Below are 12,460 nucleotides of genomic sequence, written 5' to 3'. Positions count from 1 at the left end.
TTGCGGTACGCGGGCCTCTCACTGCTGTGGCCTCTCCCGTTGCGGAGCACAGGCTCCGGACGCGCAGGCTCAGTGGCCATGGCTCACGGGCCCAGCCGCTCCGCGGCATGCGGGATCTTCCCGGACCGGGGCACGAACCTGTGTCCCCTGCATCGGCAGGCGGACTCTCAACCACTGCGCCACCAAGGAAGCCCGGCAGGCGGATTCTTAACCACTGCGCCACCAGGGAAGCCCCAGAATTGAGATTTAGATTCTTGATCTGACCAACCCCACATGCGGTACCTGTTCCATTATATTAAATTTCCACCTTTACTTATTTCTGCTGTGTACCTTCCCCAAATTATATTTAAACAAGTCAGAAACTGTTTGCCCAATTATAAAGTACATCCAGCAAATCTTTTTCTTTACAGCTCCTTTTGTTGGCTGAAGCCAGCTTCTCCTCCTTGCTAGAGTTCTTTATATCTGAGGATACAGACACTTGTTGCTTTGATGGGATCAAGATTTGGGAGCTTAGTGCATCTTTAAGGCTGTTTGCATTTAAATACCTTAAACCACTATAGGGCTCTTATGGGATAATCCTGGAGTAAGATGTTAAACCAATTATTGCCCTCAAAATAAGGTCTCATATTAGAATCTTATTAAGATAAAAATAGCCCCAGCATGAAGGGGAAGGAGAGGAGGAACACTGACATCTAGGGCTGAATTTTACAGTCCAGCTTCCTGTCCTGCATTTGTAGTTAGGCTGTCTTATTTCACAAATAATAATTGTAAATGAGCAGGTTCGTTATTGACTGCTTCTTATTTTGAACTGAGTAGTGACAGGCTTACTCAAGAAAAAGAGGCTTGATTAAGGCAATATTGAAAATCTGTTCCTTAAAGTGAGTCCCACAGAGGTTTTATTTATTTATTTTTACATCTTTATTGGAGTATAATTTCTTTACAATGTTGTGTTAGTTTCTGCTGTATAGCAAAGTGAATCAGCTATATGCATACATATTTCCCCATATCCCCTCCTTCTTGAGCCTCCCTCCCACCCTCCCTATCCCACCCCTCTAGGTGGTCACAAAGCACCGAGCTGATCTCCCTGTGCTATGCGGCTGCTTCCCACTAGCTATCTATTTTACATTTGGTAGTGTATATATGTCCATGCCACTCTCTCACTTCGTCCCAGCTTACCCTTCCCCCCGCCCTTCCCCCTGCGCCGCCCCCCCCCTTCCACCACCCCGCCGTGTTCTCAGGTCCATTCTCTATGTCTGCGTCTTTATTCCTGTCCTGCCCCTAGGTTCTTCATAACCTTTTTTTTTTAAGGTTCCATATATATGTGTTAGCATACAGTATTTGTTTTTCTCTTTCTGACTTACTTCTCTCTGTATGACAGTCTCTAGGTCCATCCACCTCACTATAAATAACTCAATTTCGTTTCTTTTTATGGCTGAGTAATATTCCATTGTATATATGTGCCACAGCTTTTTTATCCATTCATCAGTCGAGGGACACTTAGGTTGCTTCCATGTCCTGGCTATTGTAAATAGTGCTGCAATGAACATTGTGGTACATGACTCTTTGAATTATGGTATTCTCAGGGTATATGCCCCGAGAGTAGGATTGCGGGGTTATATGGTGGCTCTAGTTTTAGTTTTTTAAGGAACCTCCATACTGTTCTCTATAGTGGCTGTATCAATTCACATTCCTACCAACAGTGCAAGAGGGTTCCCTTTTCTCCACACCCTCTCCAGCATTTATTGTTTGTAGATTTTTTGATGATGGCCATTCTGACCGGTCTCACAGAGGTTTTAAACATTATTTCTGAACATGCTTTCTCCTAGTGCCAAACAATGCTTATTTGTTTTTCTTCCATCTGGTTTTACAAAGTACTTGAGGTGACAAAAATAACAAAATTCAACCCCCCACCCCAAAGCAGCCACTATCTGTTATGGTAAAAAGAAACTAATAAATCAGGATTCTCCTTCTACTTATATTAAATGAACAAGATTCTAATTGCCAGATTTCCTAATATCTAGTTCACAGCCGGTCTTTGGATGTCATTAATTTTCTCTGTAACCTATGGAAGTAAGGGCACAAGCTTAAAATCTCAAAGATAACAGAAAAGTCTTAATGAAGACCAGACAATTCTGAAATACATAGAATGGTTTGGAACCAGGGTTGAGTGGGCTGCAGAAGGGCTGGGTTAGAAATGTCTAAGGTTAGAGGCCAAGCGGACCCTAGGATTCCAGCCACAGGGAGAGGTTTCCAGAGCAGTAGGTCTTTCAAAGGTCAGGTAGTTGTCTCTGTGACAGAGAGGGTCAGTGACAGGGCTGTTTGACAGACATTCAAGCAGGCAGAGGTTGTTAGGGAGAGGATGCTCAGCTACAGATTCCAGGGTTTGAAGCCAGGACCCCAGATCTCAGAGAAACGAGGCATCAGGAGGTTCCAGGCTGAGACCTGGACAAAAGATAATGAACCAAGGCTGAGCTGGGTTGGGACTAGTGCTGGGTTAGGGAGTGTTCACTTTCCCCTGCCTCGAGGCAGGACTGGTCCAGAGCTGGGATATAGGGGTGAGATTTCACAGGTAGAGTTACATCCCAACTTTACAACTACTTTTCAACTTTTAAAACACCTTTTTGGCTCAATCCTCTGTTTAGATTTCAAGAAAAAAACCCCATGAACTTGAGGGAGAGGACAGTTGATCTGGTCTGCAGAAGGCAAGTGTAGACAGTACAGAATCCTAGAGAGAATTTTTGATATCATCACGTCGAATGGCTTCATTTGACAGATGGGAACATTGAGGTCTAGGGTCTTGGTTACTTGTGAATGAAATCTCCAAGATCATGTATCCAGTTAAAGTTGTTCTCAGATATCAGCCTGAGATAAGATAAGAATCACCTGGGGAGTTTAGAAGCCGATTCCTAAATCTTATTGGAGATTCTGATTCAGGAGGATTGCAGTAGGGTTCAGGGCAATTTAAACAGACGCTATGGGAGATGCTGATATAGGCAGTGCTGGGACTGAAGTTTGAGAATAACTAATTGGAAGGCGTCCTTTCCCTCTTACAGTCTAGTTGCGTTTCATTAAATTGCATTTTGTTCAGATCCTTCGTGGACTCCCCAAAGCTGGCCACTATCACCAGCTCTCTCCCTGTTACTGTTCTGTAGTTCCAAGCAAACTGCCCTTATCCCCCTCGCCACCTTCTTCATGTGAATGTTTGGAACATGCTCCCTCCCTGGTCTGAAGCGGCTGTTAATGTCATGCCTGAGGTGAGGTCTACTGATCTTTGACAGTTACTTGCAAAGGATATGTTCTGTTCTAGCTGTTGTCATTCCTAGAAGTTTGCTTGGTGCTCATCTAAGGTGAAAAGGTAGAGTCCTCCTGTAAGGCTGTCTAGCACAGGATGTAAATAACACCTGGCCGGAAGTGAAGGCAACTCTGATGTGGGGATGGAGAGTGGCCCATTGAGCAGGGACTTGTGGAGCAAGCTGACAAGCAGGAAGCAGGAGGCCAGGGGAGTGGACTGGGGCTCCGCCCTCTAGACTCTGAATCTTCACTTTGTAGAGCTCTTCTTACCCTTCGTGGCATAACAAAAAGCTTTTACGAGTTCTAATAATGATGTTTTTGAAATACAGGGTGGCATTTCCGTTTCAAAATCAATTTGTTTTTAATCAGGTTTCCTATTTTGAAATCTACCTGGACAAAATCAGGGACTTACTCGATGGTGAGTAACCCGAATTCTTGTCTTTTGTTTGTTCTGTAACTGAAGTCCAGAAAGGTTGGCATGATGTACAGCACTTCTGCTTAAGGAATTTATAGAGATGTTCTATCGCCTTCAGGCTATCTGCTTATTCTCAGCCAAAGCTTTAACTTGAGTCATTGCAAAGTGATTAGATTTACCTATCTTCTGTAACAATTTCGATTTTTTCCCCAATACAGGGTCTTTAACTTTTGTTTTCTTCTTTGCATGTCATCATTATCATCTCTGTAGTATCCAAGACAAACTTGGCTGTTCATGAAGATAAAAACAGAGTCCCGTACGTAAAGGTATGAGGAAAACTTGATTGATGATGCAATTGATTTCCCTCCAATCACTGTCATAATTATTACATGAGATGCCCAGAATATTACCTTATAAACTGCATATAGATATTTAATCATGTTCCTTATATTTAATATTCATCTGGTTAAAAAAACTGACTTTTCATTTCTTCAGTTGTTTCTATGTAAGTATATCACAGATGTCAAATCACATGAGGTAAGAACTGGAGAACTGAACATTCATTATTCACATTTAAAGAGGCTTTGGTACCGAGTACAATTGTTCATACTTTGCACTTAGGAGAAACCTGTCATAGCATTATGTCTACAACTTCAGGATCTAATTAAAGTTGGTGGCTAGATTGAAAGGCAAAGCAAGATTTCACCCGTTTCTTTTTCCGTCATTGGTTTCCTTCTTTATTTTCTGTCTCCACTGCTGATGAGTATGGATATGTGCCTAAAATCTGGCATTTATTTTGTGGTTTACTTCTGGGTTTCCTAGCGTTTGCTCGGACTTTTTTTTTTTTTTTTTTGCGGTACGCCGGCCTCTCACTGTTGTGGCCTCTCCCGTTGTGGAGCATAGGCTCCGGACGCGCAGGCTCCGCGGCCATGGCTCACGGGCCCAGCCGATCCTCCCGGACCGGGGCACGAACGCGTGTCCCCTGCATCGGCAGGCAGACTCTCAAACACTGCGCCACCAGGGAAGCCCCAGACTTCTTTTTAATGTACACTGCAAGCCCTAGGCGAGGAGGAGAAGTTGTTGGGTCGACAGTGCAGCCTTTCTCTGGATTGGCAGCTCTAGAAGAGAAGTGGGAAAATGTTTAGCTGTTTCAAAGTCATGTTGCTTTTCAGTTTTTCCATGACCAACCTGATCTGGCTGTCTTGCAGGGGTGCACCGAGCGGTTTGTGTCAAGCCCCGAGGAGGTCATGGACGTGATAGATGAAGGCAAAGCAAACCGCCACGTGGCTGTAACGAGTAAGCCTGGGGTGGTGTTTCCTCCCCTCTAACTTAGGACACAAACGTCTGCCTACCAACCAGGTTGGGTGGGGGTAATGAGGTCCAAATGGAATAATGCAGGGGAAGGCGGTTGTAAAGCAGTGACAGGCACTCAAAACACAGGGGTGTAAGCAGTACCAGCGGGCCTGGGCAGGTCCTGGGAAACAGCGCCTCCTGCTGTCCAGGGGCCTGTTGGAAATGTCGGGTGACACTCACTCTCTGGGCCCTGGTAACAGCCTAAGCCTGAACACTGGGGTAAACAACCAACCAACCAACTAAAGGGGGAAGAAAGTAAGCTTCTAAGTTCATTTATTTTAACTATGTTATTGTTTAAAAAAAATCCAAACCAACAGATTCTATAGGCCAGTCATACGCATGGAAAGAAACCATGTTAGATTTCTGCCCTTTGTAAACAAGGAAAAGAAAGACATGGAGGAACGGGAGCTTGACTGTAAACTTTGTGATGCCTTGTTGGTAACAAACGTAGTCAGGTCAGCTGGTTTATCTTGCGATGCCTTCCTCGGCCCGTCTCAGGGAAGCAGGTCACGTGGTGTTTAGAGCAGCAGAGTTTCCATGAAAAGATGGGGGCTGTCTGTCTTATTTAGATGAGGTGTGCACAGATGAGAGGGAGTTCATGTGAAGAGGACTTGAAAGAATGAAGGATTTCTAACTTTTTTTTTAAAAATATTTATTTATTTGTCTGTGCCGGGTCTTAGTTGCGGCATGCAGGCTCTCAGTTGCGGCACGGCACGCAGGATCTAGTTCCCTGACCAGGGATCGAACCCAGGCCCCCTGCATTGGGAGCATGGAGTCTTAGCCACTGGACCACGAGGGAAGTCCCTGAAGGATTTCTAGCTTTGAAGAGAGAAAAATATCTGGGGAGGGCATATGGGCAATGCAGTGTTTCTGAACATATTCTTCATAATACCTTCAAGGTGCTGACATTAAGAAAGAGAGTCAGCTTGCTTTGTTTGATCTGAATGAGTAGACCACCCAGAATTGTTGAAGCTACACGGAGGCAGATTTTAACCTATCACAAGAAGAACTCTAGTCCTTAATGCTGCCCCAAGTAAAGCCTACCTGGAGAGGTAGTGAGTTCCCCGCATGGTGTAGAGGAGAGTCAAGCTTTGCTTGGTTGACTGGTGCTATGATCCTTTGATCCAGAACTGTAATTCTCAACTGTTTCCCTACCCCCACAAATGTATCAGATGACATTCCTATACATGGCAAGTTTCATAGTTGAGCCTAGACCTGTATACAGTGTAGGTTAAACTCTACTTCTTTCTCTTCTGCTTATACGCATATAAGAAAGAATGTAAGACTGATATTCTTATACTAATAGCATCTCTCATTTGTAAAGAAGTTTTTCACTGTTTCTTAAGTTATTGTTAGTTATGAATTATTCATGATATACCTGACAGTCCATCTTGGCCCCCTGGTTCAGAACTGTTGGTCCAGAACATTACTATTTTTCTTATCATTCTGGTAAGTTGTTTTCTATTTTGTTATATTATGCATAACATAAAATTTACCATTTTAACCACTTTTAAGTGTACAATTCAGTGGCATTATATTCACAATATTTGCAACCATCACCACTTCCTATTTCCAGAATTTTTTTTCCAGAATTTTTAATTATCCCAAAGTGAAACTCCATATCCATTTAATAATAACCCTCTATACTCCTTCCTCCCAACCTCTGGTAACCACCACCCTACTTCCTGTCTCAGTGAATTTGACAACTCTAGGTACTTCATATAAGTGGAATGATACAAGTTCTTTTGTGACGTGCATGTTTCACTCAGCATAATGTCCTCAAGATTCATCCATGTAGCATGTGTCAGAATTTCCTTCCTTTTTAAGGCTGAATAATGTTCCATTGTATGCACAGACCACATTTTGTTTTCCATTCATCCACAGATAGACATTGTGTTGCTTCTACCTTTTGGCTATTGTGAATGATGTTGCTATGAACATGGAGGTATTTATAAATATCTGTTCAATTTCCTGCTTTCAGTTCTTTTGGGTAAATACCCAGAAGTAGAATTGCTGGATCATACGGTAATTCTCCTTTTAATTTTTTAAGGAACATCCATACTGTTTTCCATAGCAGGTGCACCATTTTATATTCCCACCAACAGTGTGCAAGAGTTTTAATATCTCCATATCCTTGCCAACACTTCTTATTTTCTGTTTTTTTTCTTTTCTTTTTAATCATCATCCTAATGGGTGTGAAGTGCTATCTCATTGAGATTTTGATTTGCATTTCCCTAATGATTAGTGATCTTTAGCATTTTTTCATATGCTTGTTGGCCATTTCTACATCTTCTTTGTAGAAGTGCTATTCAAGTCCTTGGGCCATGTTTTAAAAATTGGGTTGTTTGGCTTTTTGCTGTTGTTTATTTGTAGTAGTTCTTTATATATTCTGGATCTCAATCCCTTATATATGATGTACAAATATTTTCTATTCTGTGGGTTACCTTTTCACTGTTGATAGTGTCCTTTCACACACAAAAGTTTTTAATTTTTTTTTTGTTTGTTTTTTGTGGTACGCAGGCCTCTCACTGTTGTGGCCTCTCCCGTTGCGGAGCACAGGCTCCGGATGTGCAGGCTCAGCCTGCCCAAAAGTTTTTAATTTTGATGAAGTTAAATTTATCTTTTTTGTTGCTGTTGTTGCTTGTGTTTTTTGGTGTCATATCCAAGAAATCATTGCCAAATCTCATGTCATGAACCTTTTCCCCTATGTTTTCTTCTAAGGTTTTATAGTTTTAGTTTTTACATTTAGGTCTTTGATCCTTTTTGAGTTAACTTTTGTATATGACTTAAAGGAAGAGTCCAACTTCATTTTTGCATGTGGATATCCAGTTTTCAGTTTGGTGAAGAGACTGTCCTTTCCCCATTGAATGGTCACTCTTGACACTCGTGTTGAAAATTATTTGACCATATTATGTGAGGGTTTATTTTTAGGCTCTCTATTTCATTGGTCTATATGTCTACCTTTATGACAATACCACACTGTTTTGATTACCATAGCTTTGTAGTAAGTTTTGAAATCAGCAAGTGTGAGACCTTCAACTCTGCTCTTTTTAAGGATTGTTTTGGCTATTCAGGGACCCTTGAGATTCATCTGAATTTTAGGATGGACTTTTCTGTTTCTGCAAAAAACATCATTGTGATTTTGATAGAGATGGCATTGAATCTGTTGGTAGTATGGATATCTTAATAATATTAAGTCTTTTAATCCAAGAACAAGGATTATCCTTCCATTTATTTGTGTATTCTTTAATTTTTTTTAGCAACATTTTATAGTTTTCAGTGTATGCCTCTCACTTCCTTGGTTAAGTTTATTCCTAAGTATCTTATTCTTTTTGTTCTAATTTTAAATGGAATTGTTTTCTTAATTTCCTTTTGGATTGTTCATTATTGTTATATATAATGCAACTGATTTTTTTTTTTTTTTTTTTTTTTGCGATACGCGGGCCTCTCACTGTTGTGGCCTCACCCGTGGCGGAGCACAGGCTCCGGACGCGCAGGCTCAGCAGCCATGGCTCACGGGCCCAGCCGCTCCGCAGCATGTGGGATCTTCCTGGACTGGGGCACGAACCCGTGTCCCCTGCATCGGCAGGCGGACTCTCAACCACTGTGCCACCAGGGAAGCCCCTGGTTAGATAGTTTTGAGAAATAATTGCTAGTGGGGTTGAGTAAAACAGTCACTGGGGTCTCTGCCTGCCTGGTGAGCAAAGACCAGGGTCCAAGAAGATTTTTATTTTTGGTACTTGGTCCTAATGAAGCCTGTTTCATCTTTGAGACCTTCTATGTGTCTAGCATGGGTTATAGAAGAAATGTATGTCTTAATCCTTCCTTAAGAAAGTCATAATTCTTCCTTAAGAAAGCTTATGATATCACTGATAAGGCAAGGCTTACACACATGAAGAAGATGGAATACATCAGGTACCAGTCAGAATGATAAAGGCTGAGGGACTTAAAATGAGGCAGGGGAAGAAGACTTGAGCTCTTCAAGGAGAGAGGTAGGCTGGATTGGCGTGTTGGAGGATAGCGGCTTCAGGCAGAGCTCGAGATTCTGTTGTCTTAAACCACTGACCACGATTTTTAGATTAATTTCTTTGCCACGTGAAAATATTTTAAATCTTTCATTTCTAGAGTGAGCATTGTTTTGCAGGAGAAATGGTCTCAGGTAATTTTTTAAATTGAGTGGACTTACAAAAAACGGAGCTATTAGGCATGATTTGTTGTGTTTTTTATTGAGATGCTTGCTACCTAAATTTATATGTTCTTTGTAGACCAGTAAATTGTTTTCCTTTTCAGACATGAATGAACACAGCTCTAGAAGTCACAGTATCTTCCTGATTAATATTAAACAAGAGAATGTAGAGACTGAAAAAAAACTCAGTGGGAAGCTTTATCTAGTTGATTTGGCTGGGAGCGAAAAGGTAATTGGTTCTTTATTTGTATTATCCACAGTTTCCCCGTTATTTGCTTCAATGTGCAATGGGATAATTTGTATGTCTTTCTATTCCCTGGTTTTAAAGAGCTTTTAAAGTTTCTGATGTTGTGCTAAGATGTTATTAAATTTAACCTTCATTTCTCTGCTCTTTCTTTTCTGGTCCTGAAGTCCCCTATTCATGTCACAGGAGGTGTTTTGAATGCCAACCTGATTTATGCCTAATAGACCCTGATGATGACATGAGGCGAGTGTTGGTGTGAACTTAGCCTGGCAAAGGCAGCGGCACAAATGCTGGAGGGACGTGAACTTCTGAGAACAGGAAAGATCTCTGTGTTTTAACAGATTCAAATAGGCCAGGAAGGGGCTTTGACGCTGGAATGTGGCAGGCCTGCCTCTGCAGGTTTGTTTGCTGATAGAAGATCTGGAAAGTGGGGCTCTCCCTGCCTTCCCGGCTTCTCTCTGCAGGAGGCGTGAACTGACCGTGTTCTATGTGGGCAGCCTCACTCCCTTCAGTCTACGGGGCCTGGAGCCAGTGTTTTAGTCACAAGCCCTGACCCTTCTCTGATTTTGTGAGGGTTTTCTTTTGGCATCTGTACCCTGTCCATGCTCTCCCAGGCACTGGCTGAGGCCATACTCCAGACCGAATAGGCTTCCCAGAAACTCCCCTCTGCCCTCCCAGCCTCACTTCCATAGCACCACCAGAGGCTCCTGCTGCCACACCCCGGCTGGGGGCACTGCCCACCTCGGACAACATCACAGAGCAAGCCTCTGTGCACAATACCATGTGGCCTCCCTCATCTCTGATGTCGTGCTAACTGTCCCCATCAGGGCCGGCCCTGAAGCTCAGTCAGTCTCCCAAACTGTGTCATTGATCCCCACTTACTGCTCCCACCACTGAGTGGCTGGACGCCAAGTTATGGCCACTAATGTCCGTGTGAGTAATGGCTACTTGGATTGTCCTCCTGTCCGCGTTTGTACAGCCTTGAGCAGATCACACGTATCCTCCTAGTTGGCAGTCGAAAATCGAACTGGTCCAGGCTTGTAACTTTAAACAGATGCCCGCCAGAACGGGAGTAGAGAGCAGCACTGCTCACTTCTAGACCGGCCGTTAGCAACTAGCATCTGCTTTGCTGCCGCACCTGTTGCAGGGATCCAGACAGAGCTCCCAGTGACCCCTTCCCTCCTCCCAGGCTTGCCCCCTGTCCCTTCAGAGCACAGAGATGAGTACTTAGGGCCCAAATGCAGCTGAAAAGTGCTTAATGCAGGCAGTTGAGAGTGGAGGCCTGCACAGTGTCAGTGGTTACTACTTATGATATTTATGAGGCATTTTAAAGTTGTGGTCCTGCACGTCATTTCCTGTGCTAACATCTGTTTTCCTTGCTTTAGAGGTGTCCGCACGAATGTAGCAGTGTGATCTAGCAGAACAGAGCTCTGGGTCTTAGTCCTGTCTTTCTTAAATGGTGTTCTTCCCTTGGGTGGGCAATTTGACATCCCTGGAGCTCAAAATTTTCTTGTCTGTGAAAGGAAGGTGATTGTACTTGCCTCGCATATTTCATGGAGCTAAGATGCTCAAGTGTGAAAGCACCTTAAACAACACCTTGTGAATAGACTATTACTATTAATGCTTGTGACACAGCAGCTCTGTGATTTCTTCATCTGTAAGCAGGGGACCCACATGATTTCCAGAGAAATCTTTGAATTTTTCTTTGGGAAAAAATCTCCCCTTGGACATGCATTCATCTCTATCGTTGGGAATTTCTCCTTTATACAGAATTGAAATCCATCTTCGCACAGTTTAAAATCATTTCCCTGCTTTTCTTTCTTTCTTCAGAGTGCAGCCGCTCCCCGCCGTGTCGTTTGTCCAGTCAGCAGAGCTATGAATCATGTTGAGTTCCCTTTTTTCTAGCATCTGTGAACTGCTTTCTACCTAGAGCAAATGCTGTAAATAGGAAATTACCAGTAATAACACAGCCGAGGAGGAATGGTGCATGGTCCCTCTAACTGCAGAGGAAAAGAGACAAATTCACTATGTAATGTACATTTTCTTGCCTTACATGTCTTGTCGAGTATTTTTCCTTTTGGATGATTGTTCCTTTTTTTTTCTTGCTATGGGAATAAGTAGGGAAGGAGCAGAGAGTCCGGATAACCATCCCTACCACTTCTTGTCCTTTGCTTGAAGTTGGAGCTTGTAATCTACGCTTTCCCAATAGTGCATTCATTGTGGCTGGGACCGTGTTTTCTCTTAATGCTTCCTGGGCATGTAGACTGTGGTTCAGTCTCGCAGGACCCCAGCCTTTCTGTAGTGACAACACTTTTGGAGCCTGGTGTCCCTGGACAAATGTCCCCTGGGAAGCATCTGCAGCTCTACACTTGAGGCATCTCAGCTGTTCCCCCTAAAACCTAGTTGAGAGGAAAATGACAGTGAGAGAACAAATCCCCAGCCTCAGGTACAAGGGAAGGTTTTATCACCGTGATTCTTACTTACCTTTATTTTCCCCTGCATTCCAGGAGGATTCACGTCAGTCCCTTCCTCCCCGCTTGCCCTCCTGTGAATTGGAATTTTCTCCTCTGTGCTTTTGCTGTCCTGTGCAGCTCACTGTTTTCTCTTCTCTCTGGTAGGTCAGCAAAACTGGTGCCGAGGGAGCTGTTCTCGACGAAGCTAAAAATATCAATAAGTCTTTGTCTGCTCTTGGAAACGTGATCTCTGCCTTGGCAGAAGGGACAGTAAGTGATCCTGTCCCCATCTATTCAATGATATTATGAGAAGTCACCTTTTGAGTTCGTGTACTCTCTTTGCCACACACCCCAGAGATTCATTTGTTTTTGTTCAGAAAGGGACAGGGGGAATCCTGGCTGTGGACGCCCTGCTTGCTGGGAAATCTAGCCCATTAAAATGTGTGAATGGTGATGCTAATTTCGTATGACCCGGGTGGTCCCAGAATGGCCATTCTAAACTTTGGCAAGATCCAAAG

The 12,460-nt window shown here is 43.2% G+C and overlaps 1 protein-coding gene across 2 annotated transcripts in view; it reads left to right on the top strand.

The window, feature by feature from the left end:
- The window catches only part of KIF5C (kinesin family member 5C), a 164,198-nt gene that overhangs the window by 72,864 nt on the left and 78,874 nt on the right, over positions 1-12,460 (top strand). For both annotated transcript variants that reach the window (XM_029225565.1, XM_029225566.1), the window contains 5 exons: positions 3,661-3,709; positions 3,977-4,032; positions 4,915-5,002; positions 9,350-9,474; positions 12,108-12,212. In XM_029225565.1, the coding sequence (XP_029081398.1) occupies positions 3,661-3,709; positions 3,977-4,032; positions 4,915-5,002; positions 9,350-9,474; positions 12,108-12,212 (423 nt within the window). The remainder of the gene's footprint in view (positions 1-3,660; positions 3,710-3,976; positions 4,033-4,914; positions 5,003-9,349; positions 9,475-12,107; positions 12,213-12,460) is intronic.

Source organism: Monodon monoceros, unplaced genomic scaffold, assembly GCF_005190385.1.
Source record: "Monodon monoceros isolate NGI ecotype Baffin Bay Population unplaced genomic scaffold, NGI_Narwhal_1 Super_Scaffold_16, whole genome shotgun sequence".
Taxonomy (NCBI): domain Eukaryota; kingdom Metazoa; phylum Chordata; class Mammalia; order Artiodactyla; family Monodontidae; genus Monodon; species Monodon monoceros.
This window is presented reverse-complemented; position numbering and strand designations above follow the sequence as displayed.